Raw genomic sequence first — 26,021 nt, forward strand, 5'->3', positions numbered from 1 at the left:
CCTCAGAGTGAGGCTGTGCCAATTCTGGGCCTAGCATTTGAAAGGACTGGCAGTTTCTGCTTCCTAAATTGTTAACACTTGCTTTGAAGAGCTTGAATCACTTTACAAGAAGTCCAGCTCCCCTGTTGGAAACATCCAAAGGATAGACCACTTGGAAGCCATGTAAAGAGGAAAAGAACTGAAACCACACGGAGAGTGACAGAGAACCAGCTGTTTCAACATCTCCTGGAGCCTTCTGGTGACTCTGGCTACAGGAGCATCTGACTATAACCTCACTGGAGAACCCAAATGAAGTCAGCCTTAAAACCACCCAGCCGAGGCCAGTCAACCCACAGAATCATGACAAAGAGAATTAACTTATTGCTTTAAGCATTAAGATCTGGGGTGGTTTGTTCCACAGAATGATAACCTCACCAGTGACTATTCCACGTGACTTCCAGGAGGCCAGAAAGCTCCCCAGTCTCTCAACGTCGATGGCGTCATTGGATGCCAAGTTCCCAGGGAAGGGAGTGCAGAAAGGGGAAGTCATTAAGGAAGGGAGAGCAGGAGGTTGGGGTCACCTTCAGGGGACTGAAGGGAGCCTCAGAGGCTTGCCAGTCCCAGCAGGAACAGTTGCCTTTGGGCCAATGGTTCCAAGGCTGTTTTGCAGGTTTTGCTTTCCCTTAGGCGAACCCATGTTTTGAAAAGGTAAACCATTGAAGTGCCAGCTAGAATGAAGCCAAGGTTACACACTCATTTCTCCCACGGTTATTTTGGTTGTGTTCCGTGTCTAAAGACCCCTCACTCTGAGCATCAATAGGTGAATCAGTTCCAAGGGAGACCAGGCCAGACTTACAAGTTGGGACAACTGTGTCTTTACTCATAGAGGGTCAGAAAAATCATTGTTTGAGTAAGACAGGGTACTTTAAGCACTCATTCCTACATATGGTATGATTTTTTTTTCTTTCCATGTTAAGAAAAATGAACCATTTAAAACCTTGTTTCCTTTACTCTTAAATCATAGGGATTTTTGTTTTGTTTTGTTTTGTTTTTTAAATGTAGGAGTGAAAACTATCCAGATATAAATTTTTTTAAGTAGTATCTTTTTTATTAGTGTGTGTAGGTTTTAAAAGAACTATAACGAAGCATTGCTAACTACATAAATATTACTTTAATAGCATTTTTAATCATTGTGAAAGAAGCCATTTGCTTGTTGGTTCTCGATATTTTTCCCATCTATATTCAGATCAATTAAGAATTAATATCATCTCACTGAATTGTAGCAAGGAGTTTACATTATGAAAGTTTCATATATAAAATTTTATTCTCTAATAGAAAAAAGGGAAAATACTGAAAATTATTAATGTTTAAAATAGCTATAAAATACATTGCCTGCTCTAAATGGTTTGATAGCTTTACGAGTCCCTCCTATGTCTTCGAATATTCAATTCTAGTAAATATCACAGCCAAAGAGTTCCAAGCGAAGTGCAATACTTTGATTCCATGTTTTAGGAATGATGCGGATAAACCTGGAGATAATTGGTGGGTTGAAAAAGTTCTTCACGTGTCCTTTGATATTATTATTTCCTTCGAAAATCTGAAAGCAAAATATGAGAAGGTCTTTAAAAATGATATCGTGGTTATAAAAATCTTACAGATCATTTTCTTTTCTTCTGCAATTTTTGTTCAAGCTGAGGGCATCAAGGAACACATACAACATCACTGGAGATGGTCTTTGGCCGATTATGAAATCCCATGCCTAACAGACCTCTTTAGGTGATCTGGGTCAGAAAAACAGAGAGATCTGACCTCTGATGTGGTGCTGTAAGGTGTCTGGGAAACCATCTCTGCCCTTAGCTCCTCAGTAGCTGTGTGACTTTGGGCCAGTGTCTTATATTTTCCGACTCTCCTTGTCCTCACTGGTAAATAATAAAAGTTTACCCCACAGGAGTTGTTATGAAGAGTTTTTTAAGTATATAAATATGTGACAAGTGCACAGTGAGTGACAGATAATGGTTAGTTGTCACTGACATTGAAAATAAAATGCAACCATGGGCTTTTACTTATTCTTTTTGACAAATGTCTTCTATCCTCAACTGAACAGTGTTTTATGACTTTTTTTTCTTTTTGCGTCCCGGCAAGTTCCCCAAGATCTACCCAGAGCAGCAGCTGGGCCACTCTTTGTTCATGGCACTGATGCTTACTGGGCTGTAAAGACATCCAGGTGAGACACATAAAACCAGCCAAACCAAACGACCTACCAGACAAACAGCCCAGGAGTTTAAAGAGAGAAAGGTTCAAATGCATTCACCAAGGTAAGTGCTGAGCCCATGATGAGCATTCGGTAAAGGTCACCCCTTCTCCTGTGTTGTACCTCCTATTGGCTCCAGCCTGGTTTCCCTTCCTGGAATATTAGGCTCATCTCCCTGATTTTTCCCTAGTAGCATTTTGAAAACATGAGGCTGGGGATCAAGGAGCATAATGGAGTAGTTCATCTTGCAGGAAATTGGGTTCCCTCGTCGGGAACCTCATTGTCTCCTGCTTAATAATATGACACAGAAAGCTTTATGGCCGTGGGTATTTGCTCAGTCAAGAACAACAAGCTGACTCAAGATAAGCTAATATGATGCTATTTCACAGTGGACGTTCCCCCAGACCCCCATTATAGACTACATGTTTGTGTCCCCCTCAAATTCTCACTATTTCGCAGGGGCTCTGTCTCCACAGAAAGATAGCCTGTGTGGTGTCTGTCCCCAGAGCAGCTCCCTGTGGAACTGGGGTTCAGACTTCTTAGAGGGGAGGTGCATGTCTGTGCATATTTGTCAGAAGCAAGGAGCTGCTTGCAAAGGTAAGGATGTCTCTCGCCAGAGTGGGGATGTGAGTTGCTTTGCTGTTGCTTTGTTACCTTGGCCACCATGGAGTATCCCTGCCTGTAAGGCTTCCATTCCATGCCCTGGTCACTGTACTGGATGCTGTAGCTCTTCACGTACATCTCGGAGGACAGAGACTTGCAGCCCTGTGTTATAATCGCAGTTATCTTCTTGATTTTGAGCAGATCAATTTGTAACCACTGTTGGTTGTTGTTTGCCTGTGAAGATGGTGAGGACACATGAGCAAGGCCGACGTTAAAACCTCCCACTTTTGGGGCACCTGGGTGGCTCAGTGGGTTAAGCCTCTGCCTTCGGCTCAGGTCATGGTCTCAGGGTCCTGGGATCGAGCCCTGCGTCGGGCTCTCTGCTCAGCAGGGTGCCTGCTTCCCTTCCTCTCTCTCTCTCTCTGCCTGCCTCTCTGCCTACTTGTGATTTCTGTCAAATAACTAAAATAAAATCTTTAAAAAAAAAAAAAAACCTCCCACTTTTTAGACCAAGATACTCAGAAATGTGCAGAGCTCAAAAGCCTTTCCTATATCATCCCTTAGGATTCTCTGTCCCTTAGAGGACTTCCCTGTTCCTTCTTGTTTGCTGTCACAGACGTATATAAACTTTTAGTGGCGTATTTCATATATCGTACGATAATGATTTACTTGTTTGTATCTCTTCGAAGACTGGGATTTATTGTATTTTGTTTCCAGATACTTAGCACAATGCATGGCACAGAGTTGGTGTTCAAGGAATATTTGCTGAATGAATAAATAAATGAATATTGCTTGAGAAAAAATATTAGATTGCTAAATTATCTGTAATATTATTCTCTTAATCAAATTTGTTTAAATGCCGTGATGATATTGCGGATGGGTTATCTGAGAAAGGACTGGAGAGTATCCCCTCTCTAACTTCATTTAAAAAAAGTCCCACTTTTTTTTCCCTTGCTTCTGTCAACTAAAGGAGGAGTTGTCCAGTTTCTTGTTCTCTGATATTTCAAACAAATGTAATACCTGAGAGACCTAATAAAGCCGTGACTAGGATCTGATATGGTACAGGAGCTGTTCTGTCTCTGCCTAATGAAATGCTTAATCATATGTTTGCTGACACATATTGGAGAAAGAGGGTCAGAAGGACTGAGTTTTGGAGTAATCTGAGACCGATTTTCACCCTTGGGAGATTAATCATGCCCCATAGTCTCAGTCAGTCCTACATGAAATAACAAATATTGATCTATTTTTTTAACATCACTTATGCGTACATGTATGTTGTATATATATTGATACACAGATATATGTGTAATTCATATACTACATGTGTTTTTAAAGCAGATTAATTGAATTAAAATTATTACATTAATTAATTTTTGTTAATTTTGTAGCACTCTCTAGTGACGTTTGGTGGTTCAGGCTGTCTGTATCCAATCCAGGTTGTACCGGTGACACAGAGGTAGGGATCTAGAGAGATCTGGAGGCATAATGATCTTTCATAGGCATAAAACAGGTGGGTGCACCTCCGTTTGCATGTGTGCCTGCCTAGGTCCGGCTGAGATTTTTAGACTCTCTAAAGAGACCTCATAAAGACATTGGATTCTAATAGAAGATTAAGTGAAACAGTTCTGATTTAGAATTCCAGATTTAAAATGGTGACCTTAAAAATTAGAATTAGTATTTCATCTTTGAATCCATTATTATATCACGAAGACTGAGAGCAAATTATATACAGAGCAAAATTTTTCAAAAAGCTGTTAATACAGGGTAGGGTGACAAAGTTACCTGGGAAAAAATTGGATGACATCCTTTCTCCTTAACTTTTTCTATTATTTAACATTTTATTTATATAATTATAGAAATGTAATATAGTATCACATTATTACTTTTATTATTTTAACTTCTTTAGGTCTCTGTTTCTCCCTCTACAAAATTGCAAAATGAGGTATGTGGGTGGTTTCCAATGGTGGGAGGACCACTGTTTATCGTGAGAATGGGCTTCCTGATTCTGCCACCAAACGAAGCTAAAATGCTTTAATCTCCTTCATGTTTAAACTTAAAAGGAAAAGTCTGGACCAGATGCTTAGCAAACCCCTTGCTGTTCTTACATTCTGTGAGACTGTGACGGACCAGAAATGAGTTTTGAGACACAGATATCAGTTCCCAAGACTATCTGTAGGGGGTCCAAGTTCTTCCATTTTCTTCATTCCTACCACAACTCCCCTTCTGTTGCTGGCAGCCTAATCTACGGATAGGACCTGGAATTCTACAGAGTCCAGGGAACTGGAACGTAGGTGTCTTAAGGGAGGGACAGAGGAGTATAAAAAAGAGGGAAGGGTTAAGTTGACTGGTAGAATCATTCTGAGCTCTGATGCCATTGTGATTTTTTAAGTCAGTTGAAGAGTGAAATAAAAATGTGTCGACTATGAACTGTTACCCTAAAACTAAGTCACTGGAATTATCCAATGGGTTATTATTAGGACAACAGAACTCTCTGGAGGATGCTTATTAAACTTAGGCCACTGATCTATAACCCTGGTTTTGCAGCATTTTGCCATGCCTCCAACTTTCTAAAGGAATGTCACAAAGTTCTCAAAAAATGGGAACAAAGAAAATTTAAATAGCACTATTATGAAAATGAAAAGTATTGGGGCGCCTGGGTGGCTCAGTTGGTTAAGCGGCTGCCTTCAGCTTGGGTCATAATCTCAGGATCCTGGGATGGAGCCCTGAGTCGGGTTCCCTGCTCAGCGGGGAGTCTGCTTCTCCCTCTCCCTCTGCCTGCTGCTCTGCCTACTTGTACTCTCTATCTGTCAAGTAAATAAATAAAATCTTTTTTAAAAATTAGAAATAAAAGAAAATGAAAAGTATGCTAAATTGTGAAAAAAAAAAAGTATCGCAAATCTAAATCATTTATCACTAATATGAATTGTCTCAGTTAGGAGCTGGCCAACTCTAGCCCAAGGGCCATATTCAGTCCCTGGCCTGTTTTTGTAAATCAAGTTTTACTGGAACACAGCCATGCTCATTTATGTACTGTTTATAGCTGTTTTCCTGCTACAAGGGCAGAGTTGAGTGGTTATGACTAAGAATGTATGGCTCACAAAGTCTAAAATATTTATGATCTGGTCCTTTGCGGAAGAAATTTGCCACACTTGATAAAAATCAGAACTAGACCAAGAACCACAGAGATGATAAATAACCTCTCTGAGCCAAAGTCAGAGCTAAGCTATCAAACCAGCAGACATCCTAGATTCTCGGACCTAGGATCACAACCGGCAGAAACGCGAGATTATATTCTGACTTCCAAGGACCCCATGTTTCCCATAGTGAGGGCCTGTGTTTCCTTCTGGAAGGTTGAGGGAGCTCCATTCACAGGCGTCCTCTACCTTGGCTTGCCAGGCGTTCACACGACCCTGGGCATTGAGACGGGCACGGAAGGGTTCCCAGTAATCTCCCCACCAAGATTTTTTGAATGAGGAAGCTGTGATTTGCTTGTTTTCTATCTTTCCACTTTCCATACCCAGTGGTGCAGAGCATCCTGTCAAGAGAGAAGTAATGAGATTAATCGTGCGCCACCACTATGCCCTGCATGGCGTTTCTCACTTGCAGAGGAGACAAGAAAAAATATCACTACCAAGTCACAACAGAAACAACCATTGCCACCAATGATGTTATTGCCCAAAGGCCAAATACTGCTTTTAAGCTCTATGTGTATTACTAAGTGAGAAAACCAAAGAACAGCAAGAAAAAGTAACCAACACTACCAGAAGAATCAGAAACTAAATTGGAGCCCAGGAAGTCTGACACATGTTCTGAATATTTAAACCCATTTTCCTCCTTTGGAGAGTCATGGAAACTTCTGTCTTTTCTCTGAGGTAGAAAATACTCCTTCACTATCTATGTACATAAGACTATATCCTATTTCTCTTTCTAAAGAAAAAGCTACAAAGAAGAAGGGTGAACCCTTGGTAGTCATGCTCAATAGATGGTTTTCAACCCGTGGAGGGTGACTCATGTGATGTACCACCGAGAAATCTGCCGAGGCGCGCGCTTGCATGTCAGTCCTCAAAGCTGGTCGGGGACCGTGAGAAATACAGCTCGCGAGTGAGCCCAGCCGACGGCCCGTCACCACCATCAGCTGCGTGATGCTTTGTTCTTATTGGTAAATCATGCTGGCATTTTCTTGAAGTGATATCTCTCTCAATGAAAAAAAAACTTAAAAAAAAGAAAACTTACAGCTAACTCTGATTATATCAAGAAAATGAAGGTTTTTTTTTTTTTTTAAGTCATGCTTCTTGAATAGAAAATAGATGTTTTGAATAGGTCAACGGAGTTGAATGTCACATTTTAGTTTGACTTTCTGATCTGAACAAACTACCATTTACAACATATACTATATAGAAAGAAACAAACAGTGACTCTATTACACCTTTGTTCTATTTAGTGGAATTTTATTATGGCCATTTATGATTACTTGGACTTACTTATACCATCGGTCACATTACATCCCCTGAAAAACAGCAGCTTACATAGAAAAAACTTGAGTACCTACAGAGAGCACCAAACAGAATACAGAGTTCAGTCAAGGTTTCTGGAAGTTGGGGGTGTCAGGTGGTTCAGTCACTTAAGCACCCAACTCTTGATTTTAGCTCAGGATCGTGAGATCAAGCCCTGCTTCGGGCTCCCTGCTGAACAGGGAGGCTGCTTGAGATTTTCTCTCTGCCTCTCCTTCTGTCCCTCCCCATCAGCTTGCTCTCTCTCTCTCTCTCTCTAATGAATAAATAAATCTTAAAAAAAAAAGTTTCAGGAATTGGTAAGTAGTTTAGATCTCAAAAACATTCACTGAACATCTAATACAGACCAGTAATGTTGCTCAGTACTTTCATTAAAGTCTGAGTGTGACCTGTAGGACTTTGGAAGAGTCAGAGCTAGTCTGAATCTTTGTTCTTATTGAAATAGGCCAATGGGAGTTATTCTAAGCGATGGCCTTTCCTTGGAGGGTCATGGCAGTGTCCGTGCCATCCTGGCACTGTTTGGAGATGGTGCCCACCTGCTGGCTGGTAGAACCAGTCTTGCTCTAGGTCACAACATAAATGAGAGTCTGCCTGAGCAGAACCTGTTTTACCAAGGTTTTTTGAGGCACCTCAGTGACTGCCTAGTACTAATAATTCTATCCATTCCTCTGTATCTACTAAAGCTTGATTCTCTGAGAGGCAGCAAGACAGTAATGCACCTTAGTGTCTTACCGTTAACCTCACAGCCTTGCAGCTCCAACCGAAGGGCCGGTCTGTTATAGGATCTTGTTGGAGAGATCCTAATATATCTAGCCACAATAGGTGGGTCAAACCGATTCTCTTTTATCGTAGAGGCATCCGAATTGCCATCAAAATACTAAAGGAAAAGAGGAAAGCTTAGTTATGGAACAATTCTCTATGAAGTGGTTTTATAATAAAGTTTCAGTTTAACTTAATATTGTCATACTAAGTTTTCAGGTGGCCTGAATTAAGTCACTTGGTCTTAAGAAACTGGAGATACTTTCACTTCCGGAAGGTGGTGTATATGTGCCTCGTCTTGTTCCTTCTGCTAAGTACAACTAAAACACAAGAAGCCACTGGAAGATGACGAGAAGAAGGCAGACCAGCTAGGGTTCTCGGGACCCAAAGAACAACATGGTAGTTGGTGGGCTCCCTGGGTTTCATTTTTGTCTCATATATCCCAGACTGCGAAGTGAAGAAGCTGGCAACCAGGAAACACCAACGGACACAAACAAAAAAAGCTCCGGTGAAAGATTCTTTTCTCTAGCCACGGGACCAGGAAAAGGCAGTCCAGCAAGCCGGAGAACGTTCAGACAATAACTGCTCAACTTCTAGATAAACATCAGAGAAAACACCATGGCCCCTCCTCCACCCAGAGCAGCAAAGACCCAGTGGGGAGCCTAGACTTCCATGCTCATAAGACTGTAATGAGTCACCCCAGCACACTTACCAGGACTGTATTAGAGAAGGTCAAATAGGAACTCAGGACTTTCATCCCCACCAGCTCCTAATAAGGCTCCCACCGCTGTATATCATGGAGTGTCTCCCATTCCCACCCAACAGCAATGAAGAGTGGTCCTCCTTCGGGGGGACCCTGGACTTCAAAGCCCACCTGGCAGGCGTGAGGTGTGCCCCAGCCCCTTTCCTTGCCAGAGCAGTCAGAAGGAGCAGCTAAAACAGAGGGTACGAACAGCAAGACTAAAACCCAGAACAATAACAGACAGAAGCCAATGAAACAGAGCCAGTCCTTTGAAAAGATGAAAAAAAGAGGCAAATATTTAGCAAGAATGACAAAGCAAAAAGAGAGGCACATTCACCATTATCAGTATGGCTGTAGACCCTGCAGACATCAAAAGCGTAGGCGAATACCACCACCAACTCTATGCACATAAATTCAACAGCTTAGAGGAAATGGATCGATTAGAAAAACACAATCTCAACTTATCCAATAGGAAATAGATAATGTGCAGAGCCAGTAACTAATAAAGAAAGTGTATTCATAATTTAAAAGATTCCTGGAAAAGAAATCTCTAGGCCCATGTTGTTTCTCTGGTGCATTCTACAAATATTTCAAGAATTAACACCAATTCCAGAAATCTCTCCCTGAAAACAAAAGACATGCTCCCCAAATTATTTTATGAAGCCAGTATTACTCTGATATCAAAACCAGAGAAATACATTATAAAAAATAGAACTGCACACCAATATTCCTCATGAATATAAGGGCGAAAGTCTTGAAGTTATGAACTCTGTAACTGTAATCTGTACCCTCTCTCCAAGACGATTAATAAGGGCTGTAATTAGAGATTTTCATGATCTGTTCAAAGGGATACTGTAAATAACTTATTACTAGAGATACCTACTGATAATACAGACACTACTCAAATAGTAAATGATTTGCAGGAAAAATGAAACAGATTCAACGTTCTCAGTGTAATAATGGCAGACTGAGTCCTTCCATTCGGAGCTCTCTTTGGAAGGGGATTAGGGAGGAAGGGGAGTTGGGGCTGCTACACAGGGGTTTGGGGGAATGATCCTGGCTGAGCTTCCGAAAGAGGGGCAGGCCTGTCGCTCCTCCGGCAGGGAGCAGAAGGGAAAGCACGCTGACCAGAGCAGAACTGGTGTGGACATTGCTATCTGCTTCCTTTAAGGTACACTGAAACAAAGAACAAAATACGATGGAAAAGTCAGTAGAAACAAAACTTCAAAGCCCGTTTTTAGCGTGAGCTCCTGAAGGACCAAGACCAGATGTTCCACTCTGCCGTCCGCCGTCTGCCTGTCTGAGAGGTCCGGGTATCTAGTTTGATCCAGAAGTGAGTTTTTGGTGGAGTTTTGAAGTGTCGTAAGTCAGGCTCATCCTTTACTCTGCAGTAACAGACCCATCGTTACACTACTTTCTTTCCTAAGGCCCTAAGAAAACCATTTGCATTTCTACCTCCCAGAAAGGTATTTTTAAAAAAGACAGGATGACAGGCGTAGTCACAGTAGCCCAGGGAGGCTAGGGTGAGTCTAGGGAGTGGGAAAGAAATGAGACGCACGGACCATCACGTTCCTGGAGCTGTTCCCCTTGAAGATCTGCCAGTTCGTGCGGTCGGAGCTGTACGCCACAGAGAACTGCGTGGTGTAGTAGGACTTCAGATACTGCTTGGCCCCTTGAGTCTGAATCCCCGTGAGTACGACTTCCCTCTGCATGTCCACCTGCCACACAGCAAAGCCATTACAGACTGTCCTTGTCAACAAGTCACGCGCTGCTTCCATGATTTCACTGCGCAGCCGGCTTTCTTCGGGACTAACCACCCAAGGTCTTAGCACTAATAAAATGGCTAGAAACACCCCACATGTGAGCATGGAGGACCTGGGCTTGAATCCAAGTTCAACCACTCACTAGACATTTGGCACTTAATTAGGCCTGCTCTGCCTTAGTTTTTTCATCTGTGAGAAGGATCTCTAGGCTGTGACTAGCACTAACCTCATAGGGTTCGTTTTGAGTATGTAAAGTACTTAGGGTAGTGCCTAGAATGTTGCAAGAACAAGGAGAAATTATTAAATCACTGTCATTTTATTAGTATAGTGCTGTAAATATTAATAAGGTTAATAAGATATACCTGGATCCAAGGCTTAGAGTCAAGTTCTGTTGAAGGTTTCTCTGTGATCCAAGCATTATATGACCCACCATTGTTTAATCTTGCTAATTTGGGTTCCCAATAACCTAAATCCAAAAAAGAAAAAAAAATTATTCTGAATTAAAACAAAGAGACAAACCAAAAGCATATAATTGGCCATTTCCCAAGTAAGTTTAGTCCTAGTGGACAACCAGACCTCTGCAGGGTCTTCTGCTGAAGTTAGGAGACCGGGCCACTGACACAAGGCCTCAGCTCATTCATGAGGCTCATTCATGATGGTGAAATCTTCTTGGCTTCAGTCTGTGCTTGGTCAGCTGTCAACCACCGCCCACCCCCTCTCCTGCATACAGGTTCTGTTTGTCTTTTCTCAGTTATGTTGATGTGGCTGCTGCCCAGAGTGCTTGCCTAAGGGGAGGACGTGGGAGGGATTATGGGAGCCTCCTGATCCCTTCCAACAGACCTCTTGGTCTTAGGAAGGGTTTTGAGGCAGAGTGAGGAAGTTTAGAACGAGACCCTGACACCCAGTGGGTGGTCAGCAAAGTCCTTGAATAGACGAATGGTTGGCACAACAAAGAACCCTATTATTGGGGAGAGTAGTATGTGGTCAATGAGACCTTGTGAATCTGGCTGGAATATTATGTTTGTGATCAAACCTGGAAAGGGGATGAATGGGGAGGGTTTTGAAAATGGGAACATGGTCGTGGGAGTGAGGGATCCCCTCCTTGCTCAATCCCTGCTGAGAGGCTGGACTGCCTGGGTGGAGACTCTGAGGAGCCCTAGCTCTTGGTCTTCCCTGAGACAGACTCTACGGGGACCTTATACATCAGAGAGGATGTTAGCGCCTATTATACACTCCTTCCTCTTCCAGATGAGCGCCTCATGAGCAAAGCCCAGGGAGGAGCAATGACACATAGATTCAACAGGTAGGGGTTGTCAAGGGTTGTTTTTCAGGCTGTACACTGCACAACTGTAGGAGATGGCTTCCAAAGACGATGATGCTACCACTTACCCAAATGCTCAGAAGCCTTGATCTGTGAATCAGCTATGATACCAGTGCTTAGTCCCATTGGCATCTTACATTCTAAAAAACAGACAAAACACACACACACACACACACACACACACAGAACAATGAATAATTTTTGCTTAGAAAATACATATAACTGTAAAATCTCCATGGCAGGAGATCATACCTCTGGTGGGTCAGTCATTTGGTAGTTTCACTTCGCTTTGTGGCACTGCCTTAAACATGTCTGGTTATATTTAGTACTAGTACTAGCAAGACTAGTGATTGGTGCTAGTCTTTAACAGAGTGACACCCTAGAGGAAAACCATGAAGACCTCAAAATTCAACTAGTTTTATACAGATTTCCATCTGCTTGTATCTTAAAATAAGTCATTTTACAACCTTAAGTATTACCCCCTGTAAGTCTATGTTCTCAAAAGTTGACCTGAAAGTTACAGAGTTATTTATATCCTGATCACAAAAGAAAATGCCAGCCACTGAGATGTCTGGATGTTGACACAGGGCTTGTGTATTAAGTACTCAGCAAATATTAAATAAATGCTGGCTAGCTGGTTGGCTGGGTAGATGGGCAGATGGAAATGATTTCTCAAATACTGGAATGCCTAGTTCAGAGACTATCCCAGTCATTGCTGAATTCCTGGTATCTTTTCCCTCCTCTGGAAAATTTCTTACATTCATTTCCCATGAATCACACATCATGAAGGAAGCCACTTTATATTCGTTCCCCAACTGAGAAGAATGCCTTTGGGCTGAAACATGGGGTTTAAGTTTCCTTGAAGACTGATGCTTGTGGCACCATCAGACGATGGGTCAGAATAAATCAGTTAGCAGTTAGAATAAAAGCATTATTGCCCCTGTTATGCAGAGTCTCAGAGTTCCATATTTCCAATCTAAAAGTTAGGAATGTTCCAGCAGGGACCGTCCTGCTAAAAGCATCACGTGGTTCTTGGGTGGTACCTCTGTCTATGATGAGAAACGGTGTTTGCATCCCTGCTCTCTGGTTTTCTCCAACCTCTGTGTCCAGCAGCCACCAGCCAGCTTTTGATGCCTTCATTTCAAGAGTTTTAAATGAACCTAAAACAGAGAGTGAAGGACAATATTACACACCCCTAATGAACAATATTAGTTGACAGCTATCAAAGAATCCTAAAATCCCTGCATCACAAGAGGCTTTAGAAAAGAATTTAAGAATGACCCCTTTCTCTTAGGCAGGACTAGAGGTATAACAAACAGATAAAAACAAAACAAAACAATGACACACACACATTAGTAAAAACAACTTGCCCCAGGACTTTAAAAAATCTCCAGCGTCCCTTACAGGAAAGAAGCCTTCATACAAAGTTATAAGCTAACTCATACCCAGCACAGCTTCTGAGCCCTAAGGATGAAACTGACCTTGAATGACTCATGACTGGGCCTCAAGAAAACTGTCCGTGTTTCCTTTCTCTCCCTTCACTTCATTGGTTTTTCCTTTTTTTATAAGAAAATTAAAATCAAGCATCCTTCTCCCATGTTTTCAAGTTTTCTATTAAGTTTACATAGTTGAACCGAGAGGCACATGAACTATTTCAGAAAATCGCTGAAAGAAAGACATGTCTGAAACTTCTGATTACCCACTCTGATATTTAATGCCACCCTTTGCTAGTTAATACTTGAATTCTGCTGACTGTAACTCGTGTCTATTTTCCAGATTGTGAGTGAGAGTTAATAGCCTATGGTCATCCTCCACTGTCCAATACAGACCATTTAGATAGGAAGATTTGGACGGGCCAGCCAATTCCAACTTCTCAGTGCTTCGGAAAGGAGGACTGATCTGGCAATCTACATCAGTGAAAAGTCAGGAATGAGTTTCACCTAATCCCCTCTTGTCTCTGATTTTAATAGAGTGGGTCTTTATAGCTTCATGAGTGCACCATAGGCTGAAGGAAACAAACAAGAACACCCTTTTCCCTATCCCGAACCAAACCAGTCCTGTTCGGACTGCTGTGCCCTTCTAAGGCTGAGTCACACAGCAACTTCTCCACCCAAAGTACTGGCAAGGGACCGACTGTCCTCATTAGCTTCTCAGAGCATTTGCGGAAGATGGGCTGTTTGTTAAAAATGCAGAGGCTCAGGGCGCCTGGGTGGCTCCGTTGCGGGGTGTCTGCCTTCGGCTCAGGTCGTGGTCCAGGGTCCTGGGATCGAGCCCCGCATCGGGCTCCCCGCTCTTCCTGGGAAGCCTGCTTCTCCCTCTCCCACTCCCCCTGCTTGTGTTCCCTCTCTCACTGTGTCTCTCTCTGTCAAATAAATAAATAAAATCTTAACAAAAGGAGAGTGTCTGGCATCTGCTGAAGATCCCAAGATCTACCAGATCAAGAGCTCCAAAAGCAAATCTCTACCTTGGCGTTTGCATTTTAACCAGCTTCCCAGACTTCCACTGTGCTCGGTACTGTCGCAGAATCAGTCACCGCGGCACTCATACCCCTACCCACTCCGACGACACACAGGGAGACCTACAACCCACTTATACTTAAGAATCCTTGGCGATGACTGGTTTGTTGAAGCCTTTTCATTAGAAAGGGGGTACTAGCCCGCGTGGTGCTGCAAAGGGCGCACACGTTAGCTGCCTTTTTTGCACTCGGTATGCAGTCTGGGGGTGTGTGTCTGCCCAGGATCTATGCCAGAAACCATGCCCGACCCTCAGGAAGTAATGGCCAGGAGGGAATGAGGGCCAGCGACAGCTCCCCTAGCCATTTTTCACCAGGGACCTCTTTCCCTCGTGCAGGTCTTTACCAGGCAGCAGGGGCCAGACCCCCAGCTGGTGCTGTTGAGTGCCATTTTCCAGCAAGGTCTGGCCGTGAAAGTGAACCACATGGATGTCTCGGGAGCTGCCCATGTTCAGCAGGTGTAACCTCACCCACTCTTGCTCGTACATTCTCAGGCCAGGCAAGTTGTAGATCATCCCATTAATGGCTGAAAGGACAGAAAGTTGCAATGGGTTAGAGATCTGTGTACGCCAGCAGAGAGGCTGCCGAAGAGGTCTGAGGCCTCCCACCTCACTACCCATCTTCCTACCGCTCTGCCTGCCCAGGCATAGAGTAAGGACCCCTGTGTACCCTGATATCAGGGAAAGGCTAAAATGGGACCCCAGCTCCTCCCCTTGTCGGTCTCCAGCGGCTTCCTACAGAGCTGACCTCTCTCCACCCCGCACCTCACACTTCCCTGCTCTCTGTCTCCTTGACCTTTACAGGGTGGGTTTGCCTGTGCTACAGGAACAGGAAGACGAACATGAGCCAGAGAAGTGAACTCCAGTGGTCGGAGGAAAGAGAGTGAGGGGATACACAGCACGTCACCCCGAGGCCTCCTAAATTCAGATAGAGCTCAGGGCAAATCTGGGAATGTGGATGACCGAGGTCCCTGTTTGTTCTCTCATTCCTATGAGAGCTCCTCTGCTCCCTTTCCAGCATAAATGTCTAGGGCTCTCGGGCTTCATCCGCTCTCTGCTCCATGAAACGTATGTGAGTGTGTGTACGTGTGCATGGTGTGCACACTGGCTTTTGGTTGGTGGGTGGGTGGGTTGGGTTTGTTCTCAAAGTAGCTCCCGTGTTAGCTTTCAGACCTTCTCTAGCTCCTCCATGTGCCCGCCACCTGCCGGGGGACAGCAGCCCGCAGCTGTTTAAGGACCTGGTGTGGGCTGAGGCTCCTGATTCCTCAGAAGCACGTCCTGTCTAATCTCATGAAGACCTAGAGTAACCCAATGTGATTCCGTTCGGACACTGGATCAAAGTCAGAGGAAAATACCATGAAACTCATGGGAGTTTTTGACTTCTGAAGATGCAAGTCTCCAAGGCCTGGGGGACTGGGCCTTCTTTTCATAGTACCAGCTCTTCTTTTCATCAAAGATCATAAAAAGCAAGACGAATTCTCTCATATCCATGGGCGTGTTGCTCTTGTCAAGGACTCCTTTTTCACAGATCAGAAGGGGACCTATCAAGCCAGAATGGATATCTTTTTCCTGGAAGACAGTAGGAGGAAAATGCACAGATTTTCTCTTTCTCAGGATTTCGTTTGCTCTTCTGACAATCACTGATTCTGTAGAAAAGGAAACCTCAGGAGCTCTGAGTCTGAAGTTTATAAATGAAGAGCTCAGTAAGCCTGGGTATCTCTGATCATCGGAACCCGCGGCACTCATAGTCCCTTCCTCTGATTCGTCCTTTATCTCAGCATGGCAGTAATGATAATATCAATGACAGTATCAATGCCATTATAATTACTATTTATTGAGCATCTACTATTATAGCAAATATTTTGCTGGGAGTATCTTATTTAATTCAGAAAACACTCCTGTAAATTAAAAATAAGCTCACTTATTAAATATACATTACCAAGTGCCTATTGTGTGCTATCCACTGTTTCCTCATTTTTAACTTCAGAAACTGAGGTTGAGAGAGGTCAAGTAACTTTCCCAGGCCCCCCCAGTAAGTGACAGGATAGGGACTGAAATTGAAGTCTGTACTTTCTCTCTAGCAAGCCTACCCAAGATGAAGGCATCTCGACTTTGCAGCTCTTTCATAAAGAAAGAGCAAAACAAAGCTATTACTTGCACAAGGAAATTGCAAAAACATGTCTTCCTCTACAAAGTAGTCACTCTGCCTGAGCTCAACCATTTCCATACCCCTCCCTCCTCTCCACGGAGCACATGCTTCTCTCTCACGGTCATCTGAAGCCAAGTTGTGACAGACTGTTGACCAGAACCCTTACAAATTCCTCATAGAAAGCAAGACACTTAAGGAGAAATTAGCTTGACCCTTCCATCTGGTGGACTCAGGTTATAAGGTTAGGCGAATGACAAAAACTTTCAACGGATGTACCTACCGGGTTCACTGCTGAGTAGTAAGCCCAGGCCCGGCAGGCAGAGCCGGGACTCTCCGGTCCGGATCGGGTGGTAGCGTGCCATACGTACGTGTAACTGCTGTTTGGGTGAACAGCATTATCTTCCTTGAACCACTCAGGAGAGTCATCTTCGTAAGTCTTTCCCTCTGATGACTTTTCATAGGAAAGCCCGTGGGCATGAAGAGAATATGGTCTGGATGCTAAATTTTTGAAACGAACCTAGAAAAAAGAATGACCCACAAAGGTACTAAGTCCAAAAAAAATCCAAATTAAAAAAATGTCAGTATTATACGCCCAAGCAGATGGGGAGTTATTAAATTAGACCTATGTGTATATATAGTGAGATATGTTAACTGCCTACAAGTACAAAGTAACCCATATATTACTTCATCTAATCTTTATAACATCCCGTGAGATAGAGCCCAAGCAGTTTACCCTAGGAACACCAAAATATGTTTATTCTTAGGCTGTAAAGCAAAAGTGTTCGGCACACGTGAAGTGACCACAGCAGATGCTGCAGATCTGAAGATGAATGAGCTCTGGGTCTTGCTCACAGTAAGTCTCCAACCTTGCTGAAGAGGCAGCTGCACGTGGGGATTGACGTTAAAGACCTGGGACCAAAAGGCCATAACCAAAGTATGAATGGGGTTAGACGGAATGTCTGAAAGGATGGCAATTCGGCTGAATGTGTAGGAGAAAGTTTCTTGGGGAAAACAGAATTGGACCTTATGGAAGAAAACAGGAGCTCCGCAGAGGAAGAAATAAAATCGTGAGATCTTTTTTTTCTTTTCTTTTTTTTTTTTTTAGATAATTTCTTTTAAGATTATCAAATCACTTGGCAAACAGTCTCTGAAAAGAAGTGTAATTATTTGTTAACTTTGGAAAATAAATTACCTATAGCCCTCCTGCCCCTTCCAGTTACAAAGCCTCTGGTGCTTGTGGAAATGTCCGTGATGATCTTAGCAACGCTCACGAGATGACTTACTTGGATGACATCATCCACTTCAGCTCTAATAATAGGACCAAGAATGCCCAGATGCTCTTCATACTCCCCCAAAGGATCACGTTTGGTAAAAGTGCTATCAAGGTACTTCCGAAAGACTACTTTCTTATATATGGTGTTCTCTGGATCATCATCAACGTCTTCACTGAAATAATAATAAGAATAGTATTTGTTTAAAGGAACAAATGAAAGACCATTCAAAGAATTGGGGGAATTATCCCTGTTTCTGAGTATAGTATCTAGCATGGATATTTAATTAGTACTCAAGGAACAGATGAATGAAAATATAAATGAGTAAAAACTTAAGCCAATAAATATCCTTCAGATCCCAGCTCACATATCATTTCTTAGGTAAGTCTTCCTATAAACCTTTATAGGTCAAATCTGTCTATACGATTCCATAAGTTTCTATAGTATTGCTAAGCATATATAGTATATTCCTGTAGTACTCTTATATTTCTCTAGTATATATAGTAAGTTATCTTATTTATTTGTTTCTTTGTTTTTTTTTTAATATGTGATTTACTTGTGAGATTATCTATTAGAATCTGACTCTAATACTAGAGTGAAAACACCATGAGGTCAGGGATCATGCCTAATTTGCTCATTCTTTTATTTCTAGTATCTAGCAAGTTATCCAGCATATAGTGGGGACTTGTTAGATTTTTATGTAATACATCAGTGAATGAACAAATGTAACCACATATTCGCCTCTAGCAGATTTTAGTATCAGAAGCAGCCAGGGCTTGGGGCTGTCCGGTGTCAACGGTCACTCCTGTGAAAGCCACTAGGTGGCTGGGAGTTTTATAGTCTGAAAGTAGCCATTTTTCTCTCATTTCCCTTTTAAAAATCATGTTATTCCTTGTGTAGTTCACTAGTTCAGTCTGCAGCACATGGTATTCTCTCACTGACTCCTCCATGTCCCAGGCCTGTGGAAACAGGCCGAAACTCCTCTGTCATGCACCACGTTTGTCACACACTGTGAGCCGCCAACAGAGGATCCCATTCTGTCTTCCTTCCTGCTTCTTACCCTACTGACCCCATCCTTCCAGACCCTAAGCATAACAGAGTTTCACAGAACACATGGGGACAAGCAAAGCAACTTTGACGGCCATACACATGGCTTGCATGTCTGGAATGCTATATAAGATTTTGAAGGAACTGGTTCCATCCCTTTCCACTTTGGAAAGGCCCTAAATCTTACTCCTTCAGAGCCTCTCTTCAAAACCCCTAGATAAACTATTTATTCTCATATAGCAATGGGTGCTACATTTAAATAGAAAGTCATGGGAAAATGTGTTTTATTCTTATTGGGGGGGTAGGAAGAACAGAGGGAGAAGGAGAGAGAGAATGTTAAGCAGGCTCCACGTCCAACATGGAGCCCAATGTGGGGCTCAGTCTCACGACCCTGAGATCATGACCTGAGCTGAAATCAAGAGTTGGAAGCTTAATCAACTGAGCCACCCAGGTGCCCCAAAAATGTGTTTTAAACTGAGTTCTAATATGGAAATGCCAGTACCAGATTAATGAAATAATTTCTGTAAGCCATAACCATGCACTGTGCTTGCTTACTCTGATTACCCTTTGGCTTTTGGCTTTTACTGTACCCATTAGCTTTTGGAAAAGCTATATTGTACTATATTTAGACAGTTCGAGCATGGTCACCATGCTGTGTCCCAGAGAATCTGCAGCTAAGCCTTGCCCCTTGTCCCTCCCTCTCTTCTTTCTCTATATGGTCATCCCAGAATACAGAGTCCACCTCATTATGGCGTTTATCCTTAAGCTGAACTGAATTGAAAACTCTTAGAAATGTCTACGGATCCCTTAGAAACTCTCTGTTGTAGTTAGGCCACTTGCAAAACTGCATGAACTCTTTCAACTCCGTGGTTGAAGAGTGACTAGAATCCTGAAAGGTTAAATCTGAAGAGGATGTTGGGGGCCATTCAGTGTAACATCTTCATTTAAAAAATGAAGGTAACGGAGTCCAGGAAAGGAGCTCATATATTCTAGGAAACCAGGAATGGCTTAAAACTTCTGAAGTTTTAATTAAATAAATAAATAAATAAATAAATAAATAAATAAATAAAAGGGATCACCATGAGGGAAAAAAAAAAAAAAACTTCTGAAGTTTTAACTTTCATTTCAAGTTCAAATTTTCAATTTCAAGTTTTAGTTTTGCTCTTTGGATAAACACCAAAATTCTTCCCATGGCCTATAAAACCTAGTGGCATCTGGCCTTTGCAGAGCTAGCCAAACGCTTTCTTACCACTCATCCTCTTCTTTGAGCTCCAGCTACAGGTTTCAGGGCTTCCTGCTTCCACAGGTCCTCATCATGCCCTTCTTTCTGTCTAGAATGTTCTCCTCTTTCTACTTCCTGCCTAGTTTACTTCTACTCATCTTCCAATCTCAGCTCAAATAGCACTTCCTCAGGGCCAGATTCCTCAAGTCTCATATCAGCATGTATCTTCCTTTCCTTCTTGGTCTTTAGCTGGTTATATTTTACACTTATTTATGGGAGCATTTAATTCATATCCACCTGCTCAACTAGACACAAGTTCTATGAGGGCAGGAGTCGTGTACGTTTATATTCTCTTTTAGAGTCTCAGCACTTAGCACGATGCTTAGGAGAGAATAAGCACTCATTAAAGAATTATTGGAGGAGTGATTCTATGAGCCAAATTAAAGCCCAAGTTTAAATTAAGGTACATCATCACTGAATGACTGCCTCAGTTGAAGATATAAACTTAATTTTTGTTTCTAAACTGGCTTGTATCCTTGGCCTCTGCTACTGGAATCTCACGTAATTTGAATCAAATGTCACCAAGATGCTGTATACTTTACATTGATCAGTAAACAATTTTAACGTATTTTTTGGTAACCAAATGCAAAAGGAGATTTCTACATCACAAATTTGGATGTGAAGCCAACTTCAGTGAAATCATGTTGATTAGCAGATAGCTATGGATAGGTTGGGCTCTGCACTCAGGCAAGGAAACATGGTAGGAACATGTGTGGTGAGAGCGGAAGAGAGAGGAGGGGCTTCCTTAACTATCGATTATCATAGACTTCTTATAGTGATTGTTCTTGTATTGTCCAAATGTCACCAAATGTAGAGAGCTAACCTTGGAATTGACAAAGGAAATTGTACAGGACAAGTTGTAATAGGGGACCTAAATTATACTTAGTATAATTTGCCCAGAATTTTTTCCTTGGACTGTAGCAATCTTTTTAGCAATAGTGGAAACATGAGAATATAAAAGGAGAAAATTTGGCCAAACCTTTGAGCAAATTTTGAATAATCCCAGGATATTTCTTCAGCAGCAATGTAATAATATTTTCTGTTTCCACTGTTGCTGCGGAGGTACCACGCTGCAATGCTGTCAGGATTTCTGGAGGAGTTAATGTCTGTCCTAGTATCAGTTTGGTAAGGGTCATCATAGGCCACAAAATCAATTTCAGCAGTGTATTCTTCACTGCTCTCTTCCTTCTGCCTTGGAATAATCTCAATATAATCTCCATCATTTGCACTGAGGCCTATTACGACTGGTGGGTTAAGCTCTCTTGGCATAAAAGTGTTATTTAGGGTAAGAGATGGCACCTGACCAATGTCTGGATGAGGGGAAGTCTGACCAAATTCTGGAAGAAGCAATGACTGAGTAGATTCAGAGGTGTAGGATGTCTGATCAAGGTCTGGAGGGAGTGATGTATCTAGATCAGGAGGAAGGGCTGTTTGACTAATGTTTGGAGAGAGAGTTGCCTGGTTGAGGTCTGGGTAAAGGAGCATCTGATCGAGGTCTGGAAAAAGGGTTGTCTGGCTGATGTCTGATGAGAGAGTCTCCTGCTCAAGGTCTGGAGAAAAGGGTGTCTGGCTGAGGTCTGGGGAAAGTGTTGTCTGGCTGAGGTCTGAAGAAAAGCTGGTCTGGTCAAGGTCTGGGTAAAGTGTTGTCTGGCTGAGGTCTGGAGAAAAGGTTGTCTGGTCAGGGTCTGGAGAAAAGGTTGTCTGGTCGAGGTCTGGAGAAAAGTTTGCCTGGTCGAGGTCTGGAGAAAACATTGTCTGGTCAAGGTTTGGAGAAAAGGTTGTCTGGTCAAGGTCTGGAGAAAAGGTTGTATGGTTGAAGTCTGGGGAAAGGGTTGTCTTGCTGAGGTCTGGGGACAGGTTTGTCTGGCTGAGGTCTGGAGAAAAGGGTGTCTGGCTGAGGTCTGGGGAAAGTGTTGTCTGGCTGAGGTCTGAAGAAAAGCTGGTCTGGTCAAGGTCTGGGTAAAGTGTTGTCTGGCTGAGGTCTGGAGAAAAGGTTGTCTGGTCAGGGTCTGGAGAAAAGGTTGTCTGGTCAAGGTCTGGAGAAAATGTTGTCTGGATGAGCTCTGGAGAAAAGGTTGTATGGTCGAAGTCTGGGGAAAGGGTTGTCTTGCTGAGGTCTGGGGACAGGGTTGTCTGGCTGAGGTCTGGAGAAAAGGTTGTATGACCAAAATCCGGGGAAATAGTTAGTTGACTGAGACCTGCAGAGAGAGTTGCCTGCCAGGCTTCAGGTTCCAAAGGAGGGAACATTTGATCAATGTTAGTAGAGAATGGCTTTTTTCTTAGGTCATAGTCGAGCATCTGGCCAGACTCTGGAAGAGATGTGTGGCTAGAGTCTGTAGTGGAGTGTATTTGATCAGATTCTTGAATAGGAAATGTCTGATAGTATTCTTCTGGGGGTATTGTCTGATAAAGATCTAAAGGGGAGCTCGTCTGACTGGTGTCATCTGGGGCATTGTGATTATGGTCAGGAAGTGAGGCTAACAGGCTCAGATTCACAGAGGGGAATGTCTGATTGAGGTCTGTGGGAAAAGATGTTTCATCAGATTTATGGGGTAACAATGAATGATCAAGTCTCCTGTCTGAAAATGTGGTATTGGCCTTTCCTCTTAGAGGGTGGAAGCCCCTTGGAGATAGAGGAATATGGTGTGCAAACTTCACTTCTTTTTTCTTTTTTCGTGTTTTAATGAAAAAAGGGATTTTCTTCAATCCACTGTTTCCTCCGTCCTGTTTTACTTGGAGAGATTTATTTCTAATTCCAGAAAATCTGGGGTGGCCACTCTGCTTTCTGTGCTTTTTTATGAGAGGGCTGTTTTCTCCCCAAGTCCTTGAGGCATTCTTGGGGCTGTCCAGCAGCTTATCAACAGCCATGTCTTCATCAGCATCTGGAACTATTTCATAACTACCTTTCTCAGACACCACATGCCACTTCCCATTCACAATCTTGGATGGATTCTTTTGTTTTAAGAGTAATGGATCACTGGGAAGGTCTTTCCAGGATCCCATTCTGGAAGGAGAAGAATTGCCTTGGCTTAAGTATCTCCCAGTTTTTTGTGCTGAAAATCCCACTCGGGAGAACCTGTCCTTCGCTGTGTGCTCTCTTCCTTTCTTGGATCCCTTATGCTTAGCATGTTCTTGACCCCTGAATCCTTCTGCATCAAATGGAAGTAGGCTTATCCCTGTGATGTCTGGCTGTAGAGGATCCTCTACAGAGTCTTCAGAATAAGGGCTGGAATGTTCTGCTGTCGAATGGTTGAAAGCTGAGTTCTTGTCTAAGCCAATGTGTCCCAGAGAGGGACCAGCCATGGTGGCTGCTGGGTAAGGAAGAGTTTTCTGAGGTTTTGCAAAGTTATAGACAGTAAACCTGCTAATGTTACTTAGGGAAGAAGAATTTGAACTAAGAGCTGTATCAGGAGGAATGAATTCAGAATTGTTCTCCAGAGCTAGGGCAGTAAGATTAAACTCCTCTTCCTCCTGATTAAGTGATGAATTTCTGAATGACCTAATTCCCAGCCATGAAGCCAGGCTGTTCTGGTAATCATCGTCATCATCAACCTCTTCACCCCTGTTTTCTGAAGAATCACGCATTTTCCGTGTAGTCATGGCTGTAGATGCGGAAGGTCCGTAGATAATCTCATATGAGTCTTCGTAATCATCTCGGATACATTTAACATCCCTGAATCTCAACCTTAGGTTTTTGTTTCTTGGATTGGAATTTATTGTCGTTAACATCCAAGTTCCTATAGAAGAGAGACAGAGAAAACAGCTCTAAGCCCAGAAAAAGATACAAAAACCCTAGGATTCATTGTGGCAGATAATTTTCAACAAACTTCAGGTGGGGGTTAACAAGTATGGTCTGTGGGTCACCACTGATCTGAGAACTGTTGATCATCTGTAGTCACATAAGGAGAGAAGTTAGGTGTAAGGTGTTTAGGAAACTATTCAGCAAATTGACATTGCTATGCGCCCAATGTGATATGTGATCAGTGCCCTTATCTCATATAACAATATAGACTGAAAGTACTGGTCAGTGAGGGAGAAAACTCTTAGCACAGATAGTTTAAAAATCACTGTTTTAGAATATATTTAAAAAGAAAAAAGTTAAAAATAAAGTAGGCTTTAACTATCATAAACATCTTGTTGGCTGCACATCTCGTTTGAAAATTGGACCGATGGGGAGGATGATGTAAGATGTATTTCTAAGCAATGAATGACTCAGGTGGTTTGAAGGCAATTTTGAATCTCTTTGAAATGGCATTATTTCCTGACGTACAGATTTCCCGGAGAGTTTCCAACAGTTACACTTGTAGAGTGTCTGCTGAGCACTAGGCATTTAGTACATATGACAATTCACAGTCAAAGCAACCCTGTAAAGTGTGATTGTGTTTTGGAGATGAATACGGGAAGCTCAGTGAGGTCAAGGAACTTGTCCAAGGTTACACAGACACTGAGTCCCCGAGCACATCCGAGGAGCTCCAAACCCCAGCCTCCGAGGTACTGTATCTGATTACTAACTAACCCACAGTGGCATGGCTAGCCCTAGAAATGGAAAAGGCCATTTTGATCAAAGAATGCTCTTTTGTGGCTGAATGTTCATGCCTCCTCCTCAAAGTCACGCCTTATCTTTTTGCTGTTGCGTCTTTCCTTCTCACTTAGCGCAGAAAATGATGAATGGAACCCACATGAAAGGACTGGACCCATTTAAGTAATTAATTCCCCAAAGAGAAATCATGAGAAGTACTGAAAGGAAAGCCTATAGGGGATCAGAAAGATAAACTGAGAAACTGTGGTAGCTTGGGAAGCTGTAGCAGAACTTTATAGATCAGAGGTTCCTCTCCGAGTGTCCAGGCTCTTACCAACATTATCCATGGTGACCGTCACAGATTCCCCACGCATGGGGAAGAGGGTCAAGGTGTCCTCATGTCTCTTTCCATAGATGAATGAGTGCCCAGTGAAGTGAATGGTCAAAATGTCATCCTGGGTTCCTACACTGCAGAAGTGCCACTGGACGGTGTCATCAAAGCAGAATCCAAGTGTGGGTATACTCTCAGGGACATAGCCGTTGATCGCTGAAAGAGGAAATTCCATTAACATGCAAGCCTCCGCCAACAAAAGGACGTGTGTCGAACTGTACCTTCGATTAATGTCCCAATATTAACTTGGTTGTAGCAAAGCAGTGATTACGATAAGTGTCACCAGCCTAACATGTGACTACATCAAACTCCAACTTCCCAAATGAGAACTTATTTTCCCTACGTTAGCCAAGGGAGAAGTATCAGGAGAAAGACAAAGCCTTTCATTCCCGCTGACTTACTCATTCATTTGTCAAGTGTGTATCAAATTCTCTGTTTTCCACATTCTGCTTTTAAAGATAGTCTGAACCTCAACTTACAATATTATCTAGAATGAGTCTACCTGAAAGAAAAGCATAATATAAGAAATTCACCTTGACACACTGGTTAGTGAGTAAGAGATAGTGTCCCTCCCAGGCAGGCAGATTTAGCACATTTTGCAGCTTTAATTACACCCTCTTAACATTGAGATAATAATAGTTTTTATTCAAGTATTGAGTTCACACATTTTTATTATTTTTCAAAGGAACACAGCTTTAGGCAGTATCTTTATTTACTTAGGTTCTAAGCACGGTGCTAAATCACAGGTGTGATTTCTGTAAGGGCAGGGCCCACCTCTGCCTGTGCCACCACTCTGGCCTGGATACTAAAGCGATACCTGGCACCAGGGAGCACTTAATGACATAACCTGTTTTTCGTTTGCATTTCATTTGGGAGGCTCTTCTAAATGGTCTGTAGCTGTCCTGTCTGATACTGTGGGCGC

General features: G+C 42.7%; 1 protein-coding gene across 3 annotated transcripts in view; it reads right to left on the minus strand.

Moving 5' to 3' along the window:
• Positions 1–838: 838 nt before the first annotated feature.
• F5 (coagulation factor V) overlaps positions 839–26,021 on the minus strand; it is a 71,384-nt gene continuing 46,201 nt past the window's right edge. For 2 of the 3 annotated variants that reach the window (XM_047704993.1, XM_047704992.1), the window contains exons 12-25: positions 25,043–25,255; positions 21,169–23,926; positions 17,873–18,035; positions 16,870–17,106; positions 15,796–16,009; positions 14,788–14,967; positions 12,973–13,089; positions 11,998–12,069; positions 10,971–11,074; positions 10,408–10,563; positions 8,077–8,221; positions 6,217–6,368; positions 2,885–3,067; positions 839–1,576 (exon numbers count right to left, since the gene is read on the minus strand). In XM_047704993.1, coding sequence (XP_047560949.1) covers positions 1,430–1,576; positions 2,885–3,067; positions 6,217–6,368; positions 8,077–8,221; positions 10,408–10,563; positions 10,971–11,074; positions 11,998–12,069; positions 12,973–13,089; positions 14,788–14,967; positions 15,796–16,009; positions 16,870–17,106; positions 17,873–18,035; positions 21,169–23,926; positions 25,043–25,255 — 4,841 coding nt within the window. In that variant the 3' untranslated portion in view covers positions 839–1,429. The remainder of the gene's footprint in view (positions 1,577–2,884; positions 3,068–6,216; positions 6,369–8,076; positions 8,222–10,407; positions 10,564–10,970; positions 11,075–11,997; positions 12,070–12,972; positions 13,090–14,787; positions 14,968–15,795; positions 16,010–16,869; positions 17,107–17,872; positions 18,036–21,168; positions 23,927–25,042; positions 25,256–26,021) is intronic. The other variant, XM_047704995.1, reaches the window with a different exon arrangement.

The sequence above is a fragment of the Lutra lutra genome, chromosome 15, assembly GCF_902655055.1.
Source record: "Lutra lutra chromosome 15, mLutLut1.2, whole genome shotgun sequence".
Lineage (NCBI taxonomy): Eukaryota > Metazoa > Chordata > Mammalia > Carnivora > Mustelidae > Lutra > Lutra lutra.